We start from the raw sequence: 17,321 nt of genomic DNA on the forward strand, positions 1-17,321 counted from the left end.
AAATAAGTATTTTACTTCTTTCCTCTCAATTGCAATTTGTTTCTGGTTTTCTTAATTTTCATTTCCTATTTTTATCTTAATTTTTGTTTCTTTCTTTTTGTTTGTGCTAACCCATCAACTAAATAGTTCTGCAAAACAATTTTATACTCAAGGACATCAAAAAACCGGCAAAAAGAAAAATTAAAAACACGGTACCTTAATCTAAAATTAACCAGGAAAAGTTAAACAAGAAAATTCAACAATTCTTGATCAATTTCGGAACCAAAACAATACACGATAAAGCATATAAAAAATGGTCAAAATATTTCCATACAATTACTACCAGACAAAAATAAGACCAAAACTCAGAAACTATCCTGGCTTCTCAAATGCAATCTCATTTCTTCTTGGCAGCAGATTTGGTGACCTTAGCACCGGTTGGATCCTTCTTCTCAACGCTCTTGATGACACCAACAGCCACAGTCTGACGCATGTCCCTGACAGCAAACCGTCCAAGTGGTGGGTACTCAGAGAAAGTCTCCACAACCATAGGCTTGGTGGGAACCATCTTTATCATCCCTGCATCACCATTCTTCAAGAACTTGGGCTCCTTCTCAAGCTCCTTTCCAGATCGCCTGTCGATCTTGGTTAGCAATTCGGAAAATTTCACAGCAATGTGGGAGGTATGGCAGTCAAGGACTGGGGCATATCCGTTTCCAATCTGCCCAGGGTGGTTCATGATGATGACCTGAGAGGTGAAGCTGGCAGCCTCCTTTGCAGGATCATCCTTAGAGTTTGAAGCAACGAAACCACGCTTGAGATCCTTAACAGCAACGTTCTTGACATTGAATCCAACATTGTCACCAGGGAGAGCCTCAGAGAGGGCTTCATGGTGCATCTCAACAGACTTAACTTCAGTGGTCAGACCAGAGGGGCCAAAGGTCACTACCATACCAGGCTTAAGGACACCAGTCTCAACACGACCAACAGGGACAGTTCCAATGCCACCAATCTTGTAGACATCCTGAAGTGGGAGCCGGAGTGGCTTGTCTGAAGGCCTCTTGGGCTCATTGATCTGGTCAAGAGCCTCAAGGAGAGTGGGACCCTTGTACCAGTCAAGGTTGGTAGACCTCTCAATCATGTTATCACCCTCAAATCCAGAGATTGGGACAAATGGGATCTTGTCAGGGTTGTAACCAACTTTCTTAAGATATGAGGAGACTTCCTTCACAATTTCATCATACCTTGCCTTGGAGTATTTTGGAGTTGTTGCATCCATCTGTACGAGATGATAATTGAAATTCCATTATTGATAAAAAGAACATCAATACAATCTAACAATAAACTCCAACACGTTCTAAACCTTACCTTGTTGCAGCAGCAAATCATCTGCTTGACACCAAGGGTAAATGCAAGCAAAGCATGCTCACGTGTCTGACCATCCTTTGAGATACCAGCTTCAAAACCACCAGTGGTCGAGTCGATAATGAGAACAGCACAGTCAGCCTGTGAGGTACCAGTAATCATGTTCTTGATAAAGTCACGGTGTCCAGGGGCATCAATGACAGTGCAGTAGTATTTGGTAGTCTCAAACTTCCAGAGGGCAATATCGATGGTAATACCACGTTCACGTTCGGCCTTAAGCTTGTCAAGCACCCATGCATACTTAAATGACCTTTTGTTCATCTCAGCAGCCTCCTTCTCAAACCTCTCAATCACACGCTTGTCAATACCACCAAGCTTGTAGATCAAATGACCAGTGGTTGTAGACTTCCCAGAGTCGACATGGCCGATGACCACAATGTTGATGTGAACCTTCTCCTTACCCATTATAGTACTCAAGAGAGGAGCTAAAAATCGAGAAGAAACATATTCATAAAATAAGCTCAAAACATAATTCCAAGTCAAAATCACACAAGAAGACCAACATCTTGCGAACAAGAAACAATGAATCTGGGACCCACTTTTATTGTTTACGAAGAACAGTTCAAGTCAATTTCTAAAAAGAAAATCAAGCCACATTTAAATTCAACAGATCCAACATTGATAAAACGTGGCCGCTGGGATTCGAGCCCAGTTCCTCCATAGATATGGAGTTCATTCCAATGAACTACAGCCACTAGATCTTAACTTATCCTTTCCCATGAAGCCAGTCAAACATTTCCATCGAAGACAAACTAACCTAAGAAAATAATACTCGACAATTTTAATTATTCGTTAAAAAATTTCCCTCAGGCAGCATTTGCTTCTATAAACCAGTTAGCACAGGAATTATTTTCTCAGAAAAATAAATTCTAGAGTTCAAAACTTACGTTCATGAATGAAATCTAAAAACACAACAACCAAAAAAAAACAAAGAATCAGATCCGAAACTACACACAAAATATGAATCGTATGAGAACCATTTCAGCAAATCAGATATAATATTTCAGCTACCAACAAATCAGACAGCATTTTTCTTCGAATCAAAGCAATAACATTTGAAAGATAATCATAAGTTGTAAATGGATTAATACCTGTGAGCTAAAAGGGAAGTCTTTTGAGATTGGCTTGACCAGAAGCAGAAGAAGAGAGCGTTGAGCGAGAACAAGAGAGGGCGATAGCAGCGGGATGGTTTAACTTAAGTAGCCAGCCACACTCTCAGCTTTGGCTCAACTAGGGTTTCTTTCTCATCCGTCGGATTGCATTTAATCCAACGGGTCACGACCGACATCTCAGATTAGACGTTAATTTGACATTCTCTTCATGTTGGAAAACCAATAATACCCCTGACCTTTTGAGAATATAACAAGGTAGGATCTATCAACGTCTGTTCCTTTATTCCCACATGTAAGCCAACACCGTGGTTGTTTCTTCGTCGGTGTAGACATCTCTCTCCCTAACCTGAATTTTCTCACTCACACCTTTTTCATTACCAGCAGTTTCTCGAGAAATAAACATTGAATTGAAACACGAGTTAAAACTCATTCCTCCCAAACTACATCCCACTTGAAATTGATTTTAATTTTAGTTTCTTCGATTGACTTGAAATTTCACCATAAGAGTTGATCATCCATTAAAAGTCGTGACTTTAACCCATATCAGGTATCAAAAAGGTGATCAACATGGCCATTTCTTAGCTTGGGTTTCGTTAGTCCCTGTTTTCATTTTCCTTGTTGGCTTTGTTTCTCATTTCTACTTCAGTAGAAAGTTGTTAATCAACAATAGCCTGAATTTTGCTCCTATCCATTCAAACTCTACCACCTACCTCAATGTTACATAAGAAAGGTACCTCGCACTATGCGAATGAGCATTTTTTCTCTTTGACATAACGCTTATTCTCTTACAAGATTTGGAACACTTCCCTTAAATGCATCACTTGCAAGTGATTTACTTATTGTACACCACAATGTCATCAAGATAAAAAATCACAAAATGATCTGAAAAAGGTTGTAGTACCTTATTCATCAGGGTGAAAAATGTCCTTGGAACATTAGTCAATTCAAAATGCATAACAAAGAACTCATTCCAATCATAATGAGTCACACAAGTTGTCTTTGGTTCATCCTCTTCGACTGCTTTGACTTGATGGTACCTCGACTGCAAATCCAACTTGGTAAACCACCTTACACTACCAAGTTGATCAAACAAATCTGCAATGAGTGGAATTGGGCACATGTTCTTCACAATGATCTTGTTCAATGCTTGATAGTTGATGCAAAATCTCAAAAACTCATCATGCTTTTTTTGAAACAAAATTGGTGCACCATATGGAGCTTTAGATGGTTTAATGAACCCAACATCTAAGAGATCCTTCAGTTGTTTCCACAATTCCTCCAATTCTAGCGGTGAAATTCAGTATGAAGACTTGGTTGGCGGTTCGGCATTGGGCATTAACTCAATCCTGTGATCCTCCCTCTTAAGAGGTAATTTTCTAGGCATCACATCTCGAAAAGACTGTAACAAAAGAACTTTCACTTTTGGGATCTTCTCAATAGGCTTATTAGACCCATTAACCTTCAAATTTTCTAAGTAAGAAACTTCATCTCTATACACCCTATTAGCAAACGGTATTACGGATAAGACATTAGCTTCCGCACCCGCCTTACATTTAATCGATACCACACATTAGTAGCGCTGATTCAAAATGCATATGCAATTAGTAAAAGGGACAAGAAATATATTAATCCAGTCAAGGAAATTTATACCAACCACAAAACCATAATCATCAAGTGTTATTACCTCAATAGTTTTCGTATTGGACAAACTATCAATGTAATGATCTGCTTTTCAATGGTGTCGAAAAATGTAGTTTTAGAATCCTATTTTCGTAAATGGAGTCCGTAAATATTAAATAGGAATACTTACGGAGTTAATTCAATTAAGTAATTTAGCCGAAAATGTGGTTAATTATGTAACAGCTCGGTTTAGACCCTAGTCGAAACAGTGGTTTTGGGACGACAAATCCAAGTTAGAAAAATATTTTAATATTATTTTTGGTATTTTCAGTATGTGAATTAATATGTGTGAAAATTTCGTATGAAAATTTGATCGTTTGAGTGCTCAATTTGATAAAAAAGACTTAATCGCGTAAAATGAAAAAGTGACTTACTATTTGTGAAAGTGTTATATTGCTATATTCTTTTAATGTGGAGGCCATAAAATGAAATTAGGCCATTAAATGATAGAATGGACGGTAGTGGACAACTATTTTTAAGTTTTTATATTATTTCATTAAGGTTAAAAAGGTAAAATGGCATATTAATAAGAAATAAAATAAAACAAAATCATAAAATGGCCATTATGTTCATCTTTATGGCTGAATGCATAAAAGAAAATAAGCCATTTTCTTAGTTTGAGGGTTCGACAACTTGAAGATCAAATTCGGGTATGTTCTTTGTTTGGTTTTTGATAATTTTATGTTTTTGTGATCGTTGCTTCGTGCTAGCAAACCCATGCTTTAATTTTCGGAACTGATGCCATTGATGTTAGCTTGATTTTTTGTGGTTTGATGATGAAATATAAACTTTTGTTGATAGATTATTATGTTTAATTAAGTGATTTTTTATAAAAATGTGTATTAAGGATTAAATTGAGAAAAGTGTAAAATTAAAGGTTAAATGTGTGAATAAACTAAAAATATGGACTGCTAGTAGTATGGGTAGAATTTGGCCTAACAAGGATTTAGTGAAATTTTGTGTATTTTGTGTTATTTTGAAATAAGGACTAAATTGAGAAAAATGCAAAATGTTAGGGGCTAAAATGCAAATTACCATTTATATGTTCTTGAATGAAAATTGAATTAAATTTTTAATAATTAAGTTAATTTTGATATTAATTAGATTGGCAAATGTGGAAATCGGATTTGAATCGGGAAAATCAGAAGTTATCAATTAGTCGTTCCGGTCCGTTCGCGTCCGTACGAGGTAAGTTCATAAGTAAATAAATGCTGTTCAATTTTAATGTATATTGAATGTATCTATGTTATATGAGCTGAATTGATCTTTAATAAATATATGTGTATATGCCGAATTGAATTTAGAGTTGAAGAACTAGTTACGAGCTTGAATCGATAGAATTACGACGTCTGAAAAGCCACGTACGAGCCATAGGAATAGTTAGGATACATATGTTATGACATAGGATTCCGATATTTGTTATTGTGTAAGACCACGTCTGGGACGTTGGCATCGATTTGAGATTTATGCGTAAGACCATGTCTGGGACATCGATATCATATTTGATTTCGTGTAAGACCCTGTCTGGGACAATGACATCGATATTGATTACATGTAAGACCACGTCTGGGACGTTGGCATTGTACGAGTTTTTTTTAAGCTATCCAAGCATCCTATTTGATTTCGAACGGTTCAAAAGGCATTCCGAGAAATAAATGAGTATATGAATGTGCATCCGAATCAGGTATGTTGTGATGAATATGAATTTGAGCAATGAAAGTGAGTATGATTATGATTATTCGTTATATAATTTATGTGAAAATGATATGTGAATATTAGCAAGTGAACTATGAACAAATGAATCATATAAGAAATGTAGAATTGTAATTGTGTTTTTGCCATATATGATTTAGGTACAAATGATTTGTATATGAAATTTTGATATGAAATGTGAGTATGATTAAAATGATGATATATATGAAATATATGATAATGAATGATGTGTTATATATGCTCGTTATATGAAATAATGGTTCTATGTTTCGGACATGAAAATTATGAAACACGGAACATGGTTTTGATGTGTGAATTGTTATGGTTTTTCGAGCTTGGAAGTGTATAAAAAGAAACTGATATTTTTTTTTACGAATAAACTGTAATAAATGACCATGATTCAGTTGGTATGTAATGAAATTATGGAAGCTTAATCCTATGAATGAGCTAATGGTAGATATATAAATTTGAAAACACAGTTTATATGTCCATCCATAATTAAGTCTAGTGAAGTTACCTAATGTGGTCTTAAGAAATTACGATTATGATGAATGTATATGTGGTTGAGATTTGTTAAATTCAGCTTAGTGAAATTGAATTATAAACATTATTGAAATTATTTATTTGCTTATGGCTTACTAAGCTTTCAAAGCTTACTCTGTGTGTTTTTCCTATGTTATACAGTTTCGGAGACTTGCTTGGGTTGGAAGTCTTGGGAGATCTCATCACACTATCCAGTATTCATTTCGGTAAATAAACGCTTTGAGATTTGGTTATGTGGCATGTATAAGCTAGTTTTGATATTTGTGGTTTTGAAATTCGTATATGTATATAGCCATGCAAAAATGGCTTGTTCATGATGCAAATGTTGGTAATTATATTTGGTCATGTTATAAGCTTAATTGAGAGGTATGATTTATGGTAAATATGTTGTGATGTTGGTTATATGATTTGGCAATGAGAAGTGGTAAGTAGGGTATATATTCGGCTTATTAATTAACTCACTTTGGTAGCATGAAAAGTGGTAAAATATGGTTTGGAAAAAGGGTCATTTGAATATTTATAAATGACATATTGTTTTGATGTTAAGATATGAGATAATATGTTTATCTTATAGATTGGGTGATGGAAATGTTATGATTTATTGAGTTAAATTTGATAACCGAAAGGTTGTTTATTTAAATTGTTGGACATTTGAGATATGAGTACATATGCCTATTTAATGTTTGCTTGTAGTTCATTTTAAAAAGGTCAAATCGTTGATTCAATGAATGGTTATAAAATGTGTTACATATAGGTAGTTATATGTTCGGCTATGATATTTGACTATTTAGGCTTGGTTTTGAATGACAAAGAATGTATATGATCTAATTGATATGGAGGTTAAATTGAATGATTGATTATTGAAAATATTAATTGGTTGTGTATATGAATTATAGGCATAATAATTCGCATGCGAATTAGGTATGTGGTTCATGTGTGTGGTTGAATATAACATGTTAGATATGTTATTTAGCTTGCAAATTAGATATTTTATGACTTGGCATTTGTATTCGAAAATGGTTAAATTTGATTTAGTAAAATGTACATAAGGTTATAATGTTTAAAATGCTATGATTTGGTAACTGAATTTAGAAATGGCTTTTGGTTTTAGGGTGTTATGCACATGGTTGGATGATGTTAAAAATATAGTTGGTCATGTATAAAGCTGCCTAACGTTTTATGTGCAAATGATTATTAAACTGCGAGATATGGCTAAATTAGTTTAACAGGTGTATGTATAATGTTTATTAAATATTACGTTTGTTATTTAGTTAATGATATAGGTTGGAAAGACGTAATATGCGAATGTACTCAGATTTATAAAATGGTATGATCGTTGATTTGTTATGGAATAGATGTAAACAAATGGGTGTCTCGATATATGCTCGGTATATGAAATGAAAGATGTTTGATTATAAATTGAGTATTCGAATGTCATGGAAATGATGGCCATATGGCTTGAATTTTTGTAATTCTGAAACATGTACAAATTGGTTTTGATATTTGATGGCTTGGCTTGAAAGTTTTGAATTAGCAAACGTAATTGAAATGGTTAGATATTGAAATATAGTTCATATAAGAGAATGTTCGATAAAACATGATTTGTGTGGTTAGATATGTGATTCAAATAAATGATTTTGACTTGTATGAATAAGAGGTTGGTTTATTAATTTATTTCGGAAAATTTTATAAAGGAGAATACATTACTAGGCCTATGAATTGTAAAGAATGTCTGTTCTGAACTGTGTTTTGTTTGGTAATGCCTCGTAACCCTAGTCCAGCGACGGACACGGGTTAGGGGTGTTACAAATTAAGACCTAAGCATTAAATTATAAAAGTCCAATCGTTATAGATTTTTAATTAGGAAAAGGCTTGGGGACTTAGATAGCAATTATCCAATGGGCTAAAATGGTTAATAAACCAATTTAGAATAGGAGTTAGTGGGCTCTGATAATGAGTTCCATTGGGCTCTGATAATGAGTTCCATTAAGGGTAATTTATTATTAAATTAGGATTAATTAAAAGTAAAACATGCTTAAACTAATTAATTAGTTAAGGTTATTTATTGGTTAAACTTAGTATAAAAGCAAATATCATCTTCCTCGTCGTCCATCGAAACAAAAACAAGAAACCACCATTTTTTTAAACCTTTGTACATTCGACCATTGTTTACAAGTAAATCCTTGGTCATTTTTCTTTGATTTTTATATATTTATGATCATGAGAGATTGATTTAGCTAGCTCATGTATCAATTTGTTCAATTTTGAAATTTTGATAAGTTTCCATTATTAAGAATTTAAGGAATTAGGCTTGAAATTGATAGAAATTTAGCTTAAATTATGAAAAGGACTAAATTGTAAATCATAATAAGCTTAGTTATTAATTTTGTTACATTAGGGTAAAATTGAATAAAATGAAAATATATTATGAAATTATGTTAAGAATCGAAAGTGGGTCCTTAGTGAGTAAATGTAAAATCAAATTTTAATCTGAAGCTATATATTGAAACCTATGCTTATCCCGATTTTAGGGACTAAATTGAATAAAGTATAAAATATGTTTGGCTTTGTATTTGAATGTGAATCAGATGAAAATTGATATTGTGTATTTATTGAATAATTATTCATAGCTAAAGATGACGTCGGGTCGTTGAGAGGGAAAGGAAAATATGAGAGCTAACGATGAGTGATACGAGATTTTAGTTTGTATTTCTATGATTCGAGATCAAATTAGTTGTTGCATATTCATGATATTTTGCATATTATGGTATTGAGGTTATTTGATAGTGGTTATTTAAATTGAATTGCTATGATTGAGATTGAATATTGAAATAGTTGTGTTTCTTTTGTAGTTACCATCTTGCGAACTAACCGGATGGATCCATTTGGAGCTCACTCTATTCAGCCTTCTCGGTAGCTTTTGTTTATCATTTTGGAATGTGGCATGTATATAGGTGTTATGTTGTTGATATGTAAAATGTTAAGTTATTTTGGTATATTTAGTTAATGTGGTTGGTTTTGGATATGTACTTGTGTTGGTTGTGGTTAAGTTGATCCTTAATGTCATTTATTTGGTGATGGTGCTTTGAAATGGTAGCTTGTAGAGTATGTTCATATTTAGCCATATAGATTGATGGTTTAGGCATGAATGGATGCCTATTGATGAAGCTTCTTCCTTAGTTGTGTTACTTGGTTGAATGATTTTATTTGTGGTGTCAATGAGGGCACATTGGTTAGGCACTTAGGTTGGATGATTTTAACATGTTTTGGGCTCATTTAGGTTTGTTTTAAGTAGGCTTAATGATTGGTAAATGAGTTACTTGTAGTCTAAGTAAGTTAGTTTTGGTAAACTTGAAATTGAAGGTTCATTTAGGGGCACACGGCCTAGGACACAGGCTATCACACAACTATGTGTTGCACACGGTCTCCCCATACGGCCGTGTCTTCCAAGTTAGTATGCTACACAGTCTGGCTAGACGGCCATGTGACCCTTATTTTGTAATTTTTATCAAAATTTTGTAATTGATTCATTTTAACCCAGATTTACTCCCGGTTTGTTTTAAACGTTTCTAAAACTCGATTTAGGTCAAGTTAAGCTAAAATAACATGAATTTGAATGTATTTGATATTATAGATTTATAATTGTTCTTTTATTGAAAATGTTATTTAAATGTATTTGTGTTTAATGGTTGTTCACTCTATATTGGATCAGGCGATCAATTCTAGTGTAGGGTGTTACATAAACTTATTAGTTCATTATACCAAAAAACCAAACAAGTTTACAAGAACATTAACAAAAAACCCAGAATCTGGAAGTTTTATTCCTCGCACTTTAAATTGACCTTAAACCATGAAAATAACTTGAGTTTCATCAATATTTACTAGGTGTTAAACGATGATAGAGTTGGTTGAGTACAACAAACCAAAAATCTTCAAGCAAGTCTTAAGTCTAGGGTTTTTCAAGAGAAAAATACAGATAAAGTTTGAGAAGAAAATATAGTTGTCAAAGAAAGCATAAAACTTGCTCAGGAAGCCAAAGCTTGCATTATACAAAATACACAGAAGGAGAACTTAGTGAGTAAGCCTGGTTTCCCTCCAAACCCCTCGTTCCTTGTGACTAAGCACTTTCTCTCTCTTCATATATGTGGATCTAACCGGTTGCAGAAACTTAGTCCTATACTAACCAAATTTTCGTTCGTCTAACCAGATTGTTCAACCAAGATAATAAAATAATAATAATAATAAAGCAAATAGTTCATACAAATTGAGGACTTAGCAAAATTGCCTAGAATAGACTTCGCCAGAAGGCGAACCCATAGACTTATATACTTAGTCAATCTTAATACCTTACCCACTCAAAACTTACTCTATATGTCTTACTTCTATAAACAACACTCGAACACTAGAGCTTCGTCGGACGGGATGTTACAAGAAAACTAAAATCACTTAAGTTTTACACTAGTATAAATGGACCCCTCCCCACACACATATATACATATATTGGAAACTTCTCTTCAATATAAAAAAAGCTTTAGAAGGAGGTAGTCCTGGATGAAGTCCCCTAGAATACCCTATTATATAATATAGTAAAAAAGGTACGAAACGTTTCATTGATGCAACTCCTTGATGACCTTTCTCTAGAGGCGTCACATGTCATTGAAAGATACATCCGTCTTTGTTGGTGACTTCCGACCTTCCCAAGCATTCTTCTCCAGCAACAGGGCTTTGATGTTTGTTGCTAGGTTTTCTTGATTGATAGTTGATCTTCGGACTTTTATAAAATTTTGAGCTTTTGGATTGGTGGACCTTCTATGTAACTTGTTCTTTGTTTAATAAAAGCATGATATTGAAAAACATATATAACAAACCTTAAAATTTTCAAGCCAACGATGATCTAAATTAAGACCATTTTTGTCTTCGAGTTAAATTTTTGTTTTTGTCCATGTATTATACGAAATTAGAAATTCTAATTTATGAGCATTAATATGATATTCGTCCATATCTTTCTTGACAGAAATCACACATCATTAAAGAATTTCTTTGTTATATAAGCAATGGAAATTTCTTTACGTTAATTGAAAGATGATTTTATAATTACCAAAATAGCATATTTCACTAACTTATCGCTGAAAGATGGAAATTCAGAAAAATAACAAGACAATTAGGCTAAAACCTGATTTGACCACGAAATTAGCTGAAAATCGAAGGCTTAGGACCATCATAACAATAAGAAAACAAGGAAATATCAAATTAGCATTCTTTGAAGGAATTCAACTAAAATTGACACGGAAAAAGCAAACACACAATCCGTATGCAGATGACAGTCTCAACCAAATGAACACATATCAAAATTGGTCTAAAAAACTGTAAGTACCAAACTACAAAGATAACCAAAATCAAAAGGCTCTGATACTATCAAATGCAATCTCATTTCTTCTTGGCAGCAGATTTGGTGACCTTAGCACCAGTTGGGTCCTTCTTCTCAACGCTCTTGATGACACCAACAGCCACAGTCTGACGCATGTCCCTGACAGCAAACCGTCCAAGGGGTGGGTACTCAGAGAAAGTCTCCACAACCATAGGCTTGGTGGGAACCATCTTTATCATCCCTGCATCACCATTCTTCAAGAACTTGGGCTCCTTCTCAAGTTCCTTTCCAGATCGCCTGTCGATCTTGGTCAGCAATTCGGAAAATTTCACAGCAATGTGGGAGGTATGGCAATCAAGGACTGGGGCATATCCGTTTCCAATCTGCCCAGGGTGGTTCATGATGATGACCTGAGAGGTGAAGCTGGCAGCCTCCTTTGCAGGATCATCCTTAGAGTTTGAAGCAACGAAACCACGCTTGAGATCCTTAACAGCAACGTTCTTGACATTGAATCCAACATTGTCACCAGGGAGAGCCTCAGAGAGGGCTTCATGGTGCATCTCAACAGACTTAACTTCAGTGGTCAGACCAGAGGGGCCAAAGGTCACTACCATACCAGGCTTAAGGACACCAGTCTCAACACGACCAACAGGGACAGTTCCAATGCCACCAATCTTGTAGACATCCTGAAGTGGGAGCCGGAGTGGCTTGTCTGAAGGCCTCTTGGGCTCATTGATCTGGTCAAGAGCCTCAAGGAGAGTGGGACCCTTGTACCAGTCAAGGTTGGTAGACCTCTCAATCATGTTATCACCCTCAAATCCAGAGATTGGGACAAATGGGATCTTGTCAGGGTTGTAACCAACTTTCTTAAGATATGAGGAGACTTCCTTCACAATTTCATCATACCTTGCCTTGGAGTATTTTGGAGTTGTTGCATCCATCTGTACAAGATGATAATTGAAATTTAATTATTGAGAAAAAGAATATCAATACAATCCAACAATAAACTCCAACACGTTCTAAACCTTACCTTGTTGCAGCAGCAAATCATCTGCTTGACACCAAGGGTAAACGCAAGCAAAGCATGCTCACGTGTCTGACCATCCTTTGAGATACCAGCTTCGAAACCACCAGTGGTCGAGTCGATAATGAGAACAGCGCAGTCAGCCTGTGAGGTACCAGTAATCATGTTCTTGATGAAGTCACGATGTCCAGGGGCATCAATGACAGTACAGTAGTATTTGGTAGTCTCAAACTTCCAGAGGGCAATATCGATGGTAATACCACGTTCACGCTCGGCCTTAAGCTTGTCAAGCACCCATGCATACTTAAATGACCTTTTGTTCATCTCAGCAGCCTCCTTCTCAAACCTCTCAATCACACGCTTGTCAATACCACCAAGCTTGTAGATCAAATGACCAGTGGTTGTAGACTTCCCAGAGTCGACATGGCCGATGACCACAATGTTGATGTGAACCTTCTCCTTACCCATTATAGAACTCGAGAGAGCTAAAAATCAAGAAGAAACATATTCATAAAATAAGCTCAATACATAATTCCAAGTCAGAATCACACAAGAAGACCAACATCTTGTGAACAAGAAACAATGAATCCGAGACCCACTTTTATTGTTTATGAAGAACAGTTCAAGTCAATTTCGAAAAAGAAAATCAAGCCACATTTAAATTCAACAGATCCAACATTGATAAAACGTGGCCGCTGGGATTCGAGCCCAGTTCCTCCATAGATATGGAGTTCATTCCAATGAACTACAGCCACTAGATCTTAACTTATCCTTTCCCATGAAGCCAGTCAAACATGTCCATCGAAGACAAACGAGCCTAAGAAAATAATCCCCGACAATTTTAATTATTTTCGTTAAAAAATTTCCCTTAGGCAGCATTTGCTTCAATAAACCAGTTATCACAGGAATTATTTGCTCAGAAAAATAAATTTCAGAGTTCAAAACGTACATGCATGAATGAAATCTAAAAACACACCAACCAACAAAAAAAAGAATCAGATCCGAAACTACACGCAAAAAGTTAATCGCATGAGAACCATTTCAGCAAATCAGATATAACATTTCAGCTACCAACAAATCAGACCACGTTTTTCTTCGAATCAAAGCAATAACATTTGAGAGATAATCTTAAGTTCTAAATGGGTTACTACCTGTGACCTAAAAGGGGAGTCTTTTGAGATTGGCTTGACCAGAAACAGAAGGAGAGCGTTGAGTGAGAGAAAGAGAGGGCGAGAGCAGCAGGCTGCTTTAACTTAAGTAGCCAGCCACACTCTCAGCTTTGGCTCAACTAGGGTTTCTTTCTTATCCGTCGGATTGCATTTAATCCAACGGGTCACGACCGACATCTCAGATTAGACGTTAATTTGACATTCTCTTCATGTTGGAAAACCAATAATACCCCTGACCTTTTGAGAATATAACAAGATATTTATTAAGCAAAATTCTATTCTCGAAAAAAGTTTGAATTTCATATTAATCTAATGGAATTAATTAAATTAATCGAATTAACTCGATTTTTTTTAAATTCGAATTTAAATCGAGTTAAATTTTCGAATTTGAATAATTTGAATAAATTAAGTACCAAAAATTTGTACTTCCCTTCTCTCACCTCCTTTCGAACCCTTTAACTTTTCAAAAAAATTTACTTCTTCCAAACTCTCATAACATTTTCCATTTTACTTAAAGAACTTTTACTTACTCTCCAAAACATTTTCCAAACTCCAAACCGTCAAAACTTTTTTTCAATTTACTTTCTCTCCAAAACGTTTACTTCCTCCAAACCTTGATTTTCTTTTTTATTTTGCTTTCCTCAAAAAAATTTACTTGCTCTCAAACCCCTAAAACTTTTTTTTTCGAATTTATGTCTACTATTTATATTATTAAATTAAATATCACATTTTGTACTATTTAGATTATTGAATTGTTATTCATGTTGAATATTAATCAATTTCGTTAAAATTGAATTATTTACAATATCATAAAATATTCGTGTTAAAATTTTCGTCGATATCAATTTCACATTTTATTCTTAAAATAACTTTTTTTTAAAAATCACATGTTTTTCATTTAATATATTTTTAATTTCAAAATGCATAGTGGCAAGAATCATAAGATAATTGAAACAACTAAGCAAGCAAAGAAGTTAACCAGTATATAAAATATTAATAAATAAATTGTGAAGAGATGAAATTTTATAACAAATTTGATTACGGTGAGCAAATTTGATTAAGGTGGGTGGCAGTGGCTATAAGAACCTAAAGTTATTTTTTTAATTTAACTCAAATAAATATATCTGATTCGACTCAATTCGATTCGAGAAAATTTTAAATCAAGTTAGGATGATAAAATAGGATTCGTCAACTCAATTAACTCGAAATTTTTTCATTCAATTCAATTTGATCGAACGCTCACCCTTACTATCAACGTGTGTGTTCTTTTATTCCCACGTGTATTGTTTCTTTATCGGTGTGTACGTTTGTCTTCCTAATGCGAACTCTCTCACTCATACCTTATTCATTACCAGTAATTTCTCAAGAAACAAACACTAAACTGAAACACCAATTAAAACCCAGTCCTCCCAAACTATATCCCCCTTGAAATTGCCCTTAACGGAGGTTTGTTTAAACTAATCTGACATCAATAATTAACACACTAATAAGGTTTAAGTACTACTCATGTCTAGATCATATTAGGGCAAAATAAAAACAAGATGGTTTGTAGGATAAAGTAATAGCAATCAAAATCATAATAAATTAAAGCTGACAGATGGGTGACTCACTTCCATGTTCATGATTAACTTAGATATAGGGTTTTTCACTAATTAGCTAACAACTAACCTAATTAATACCTTTCGACCTATAACTAGATTAATTGATCTATTTAATTTACATATCTTTCAACATGATAAATTAAACCAGGTTAGATTATGTTGGTGCCAAGTAAACTATCCTTTTGGCCTCATCTACCTAAGTGACTTCCTAAAATCATCAATTTTATGGTTTAATCCACTTAACCTAATTTAGCTACTAGATGTGAAACCCCTAACCCAAGCTAATCAATCCCACTTTCTTATCATCAACCTTCCCAGGGTTTAGTTCTAGGTCATTTTAGATGCAAACTCTCCTATCAATTTACTAAACATGCAAATAGATGCAAAAATAAAGAGAAGAGAGAAAAGATTGCTCAGAATTCAAAGATCTTGATTTAAATTGAAAACAAAACTAAACCCTAACTAAGAATAGAAATCTAATGTTTGAATGTTGAACTAAACCCTCTAATCAAGTTTTAAAAGTTAATATTTATAGTGTTTGTGTTAGATTGCCAAATTAGGTCAATTATAACTTGTGTAACATGTTAATTATGATTGTGCGAATGAAAAACACCCCTGGTAGTCAAATAGGCCTCATCGGATCAATATCGTGACACTCTATAGCTAGTGTCGTGACTTTGATGGCAGTATGCTCCCCCTTTGGACTCGAAGTTGGTTGTCGCGACTTTGGTTTATGGATGTCGTAACATCATCTCCAGTAGCTCACTTATTGAATTCAAAGTTGGATGTCGTGATATCATCTCCAATAGCTCACCTCTTAGAGTTTTATTTAAAATTCTGTTAAGTGTTGAAGTTTGCTTCGTTGTCCTGACATCCCCTTTGAATGTTGCGACATCTAGGGTAGTCCACTGATTCATCGGCCAAAAATATTATCTTGCACACTTAATCAACATGTTAGTTTCTCCTTAGGCCCAAATTGGCCTAACAGGTCATAAAACAACACTAAAAACTCATTTTATTAAACTTAAATTCAAAACTAACTAATTCTAAAAATGGAATAAAAAGATATAATCACTTGAACACAAGCTCATTAAGTGATGAAAAAATTTTAATTTGCCACAAAGAATTGTGACAGATCAAATTCCCTCACACTTAACTCATTGCTTTTCCTCAAGCAAACAAAATAATCACATGCAAACAAAAAGACGTCCCTTGAACATGCTTCATACAAATGGTTAGTTCGGAAACATAAAAACTAGTAAGGCTTGCTAAAATTTATAACTCTAACAGGATACGTAAAATATTCATAGCTTTTAAGTTCAAACATGATATTTCATTAGATTACAAGGTTAATAGGTAAAAATATAATTAAGTATATGATTCCATCAAAATAAATTACATAGTTATATCATTTATGTTAGAAGAATGTATGTAAGACCCAATTTTGGCGGGTCCTAAGTTTTGGCTAGTAGAATAAGAGTAATCTATGATATGCAATTATATCCGCCCAATTGTTGTTTTGGTGTATAGATCAGGCGCATAGTAAACGCTAGGATATTAAGTAAGGATTTACCTCAGAATGTGTTGAGTTATAAAGAAAAAGAGTTTGGTAAGAGTACTAAGAATTTGTAAGTTGGGGTTATCGCCAAAGGTATTGTATGCCAAATTCATTGAGTTATTATGCTAATTACGTTATAAATGATTTGG

At 34.3% G+C, this 17,321-nt stretch overlaps 2 protein-coding genes across 3 annotated transcripts in view; both read right to left on the reverse strand.

Annotated features, from left to right (window-relative positions):
• Nucleotides 1-180: 180 nt before the first annotated feature.
• Nucleotides 181-2,662, reverse strand: LOC105768122 (elongation factor 1-alpha). Its single transcript, XM_012587875.2, has 3 exons — nt 2,496-2,662; nt 1,348-1,829; nt 181-1,258 (listed from the first exon to the last, which is right to left on the reverse strand). Exons 2-3 carry the CDS (start codon nt 1,807-1,809, stop codon nt 377-379), a joined length of 1,344 nt encoding a protein of 447 aa, XP_012443329.1. The 5' UTR covers nt 1,810-1,829; nt 2,496-2,662; the 3' UTR covers nt 181-376.
• Nucleotides 2,663-11,695: 9,033 nt separating this feature from the next.
• The window catches only part of LOC105767283 (elongation factor 1-alpha), a 78,325-nt gene continuing 72,699 nt past the window's right edge, over nt 11,696-17,321 (reverse strand). Inside the window, exons 1-3 of one of the 2 annotated variants that reach the window (XM_052629393.1) lie at nt 13,996-14,144; nt 12,851-13,329; nt 11,696-12,761 (exon numbers count right to left, since the gene is read on the reverse strand). In XM_052629393.1, coding sequence (XP_052485353.1) covers nt 11,880-12,761; nt 12,851-13,312 — 1,344 coding nt within the window. In that variant the 5' untranslated portion in view covers nt 13,313-13,329; nt 13,996-14,144 and the 3' untranslated portion in view covers nt 11,696-11,879. Of the gene's footprint in view, nt 12,762-12,850; nt 13,330-13,995; nt 14,145-17,321 lie in introns of those variants that run through there. The other variant, XM_052629394.1, reaches the window with a different exon arrangement.

Source organism: Gossypium raimondii, chromosome 4 (genome assembly GCF_025698545.1).
Source record: "Gossypium raimondii isolate GPD5lz chromosome 4, ASM2569854v1, whole genome shotgun sequence".
NCBI lineage: Eukaryota > Viridiplantae > Streptophyta > Magnoliopsida > Malvales > Malvaceae > Gossypium > Gossypium raimondii.